At 36.3% G+C, this 1,280-nt stretch overlaps 1 protein-coding gene and 1 pseudogene across 1 annotated transcript; both read left to right on the forward strand.

Annotated features, from left to right (window-relative positions):
• Positions 1-97: 97 nt before the first annotated feature.
• Positions 98-526, forward strand: LOC124893117 (50S ribosomal protein L2, chloroplastic-like). The gene has a single exon (XM_047404230.1). It carries the CDS (start codon positions 98-100, stop codon positions 524-526), a length of 429 nt encoding a protein of 142 aa, XP_047260186.1.
• Positions 527-696: 170 nt separating this feature from the next.
• Positions 697-1,272, forward strand: LOC124893116 (annotated as a pseudogene).
• The last annotated feature ends 8 nt before the right edge of the window (positions 1,273-1,280 follow it).

Raw genomic sequence — 1,280 nt, forward strand, 5'->3', positions numbered from 1 at the left:
CACCATCTACATCCAGAAAGCCGTATGCTTTGGAAGAAGCTTGTACAATTTAGGAAGGGGTTTTGATTGATCAAAAGAAGAATCTACTTCAACCGATATGCCCTTAGGCACGGCCATACATAACATAGAAATCACACTTGGAAAGGGTGGACAATTAGCTAGAGCAGCGGGTGCTGTAGCGAAACTGATTGCAAAAGAGGGGAAATCGGCCATATTAAAATTACCTTCTGGGGAAGTTCGTTTGATATCGAAAAACTGCTCAGCAACAGTCGGACAAGTGGGGAATGTTGGGGTGAACCAAAAAAGTTTGGATAGAGCCGGATCTAAGCGTTGGCTAGGTAAGCGTTCTGTAGTAAGAGGAGTAGTTATGAACCCTGTAGACCATCCCCATGGGGGTGGTGAAGGGAGAGCCCCAATTGGTAGAAAAAAATCCACAACCCCTTGGGGTTATCTTTCACTTGGAAGAAGAAGTAGAAAAAGGAATAAATATAGTGATAATTTGATTCTTCATCGCCGTAGTAAATAGGAGAGAAATTGAATTTAATTCTTTGTTTTTACAAAAACTTTACAAAAAAAAATAGGAGTAAGCTTATGACACGTTCACTAAAAAGAAAAATCTCTTTGCAGCCAATCATTTATTAAAAAAATTGATAAAAAAAAAACTCTACAGCTATGACGTATCATGATAAGTATAATATGGGGGATTATGGGACAAAAAATAAATCCACTTGGTTTCAGACTGGGTACAACCCAAGGTCATCATTCCCTTTGGTTTTCAAAACCAAAAAATTATTCTGAAGGTTTACAAGAAGATCAAAAAATAAGAGATTGTATTAAGAATTATGTACAAAAGAATATGAGAACGTCCTCTAGCGTTGAAGGAATTGCACGTATAGAGATTCAAAAAAAATCGATCTAATCCAAGTCATAATCTTTATGGGATACCCAAAATTATTAATAGAAAGTCGACTGCGCGGAATCAAAGAATTACAAATGACCTTACAAAAAGAATTTAATTATGTAAACCGAAAACTGAACATTGTTGTGACAAGAATTGGAAAACCTTACGGAAACCCTAATATTCTTGTAGAATTTATAGCTGGACAATTAAAGAATAGAGTTTCATTTCGAAAAGTAATGAAGAAGGATATTGAATTAACAGAACAAGCAGATACAAAAGGAATTCAAATACAAATTGCGGGGCATATCGACGAAAAAGAAATTGCACGTGTCGAATGGATCAGAGAAGGTAGGGTTCCCCTACAAACGATTCGAGCTAA

This window comes from Capsicum annuum, unplaced genomic scaffold (genome assembly GCF_002878395.1).
Source record: "Capsicum annuum cultivar UCD-10X-F1 unplaced genomic scaffold, UCD10Xv1.1 ctg53927, whole genome shotgun sequence".
NCBI lineage: Eukaryota > Viridiplantae > Streptophyta > Magnoliopsida > Solanales > Solanaceae > Capsicum > Capsicum annuum.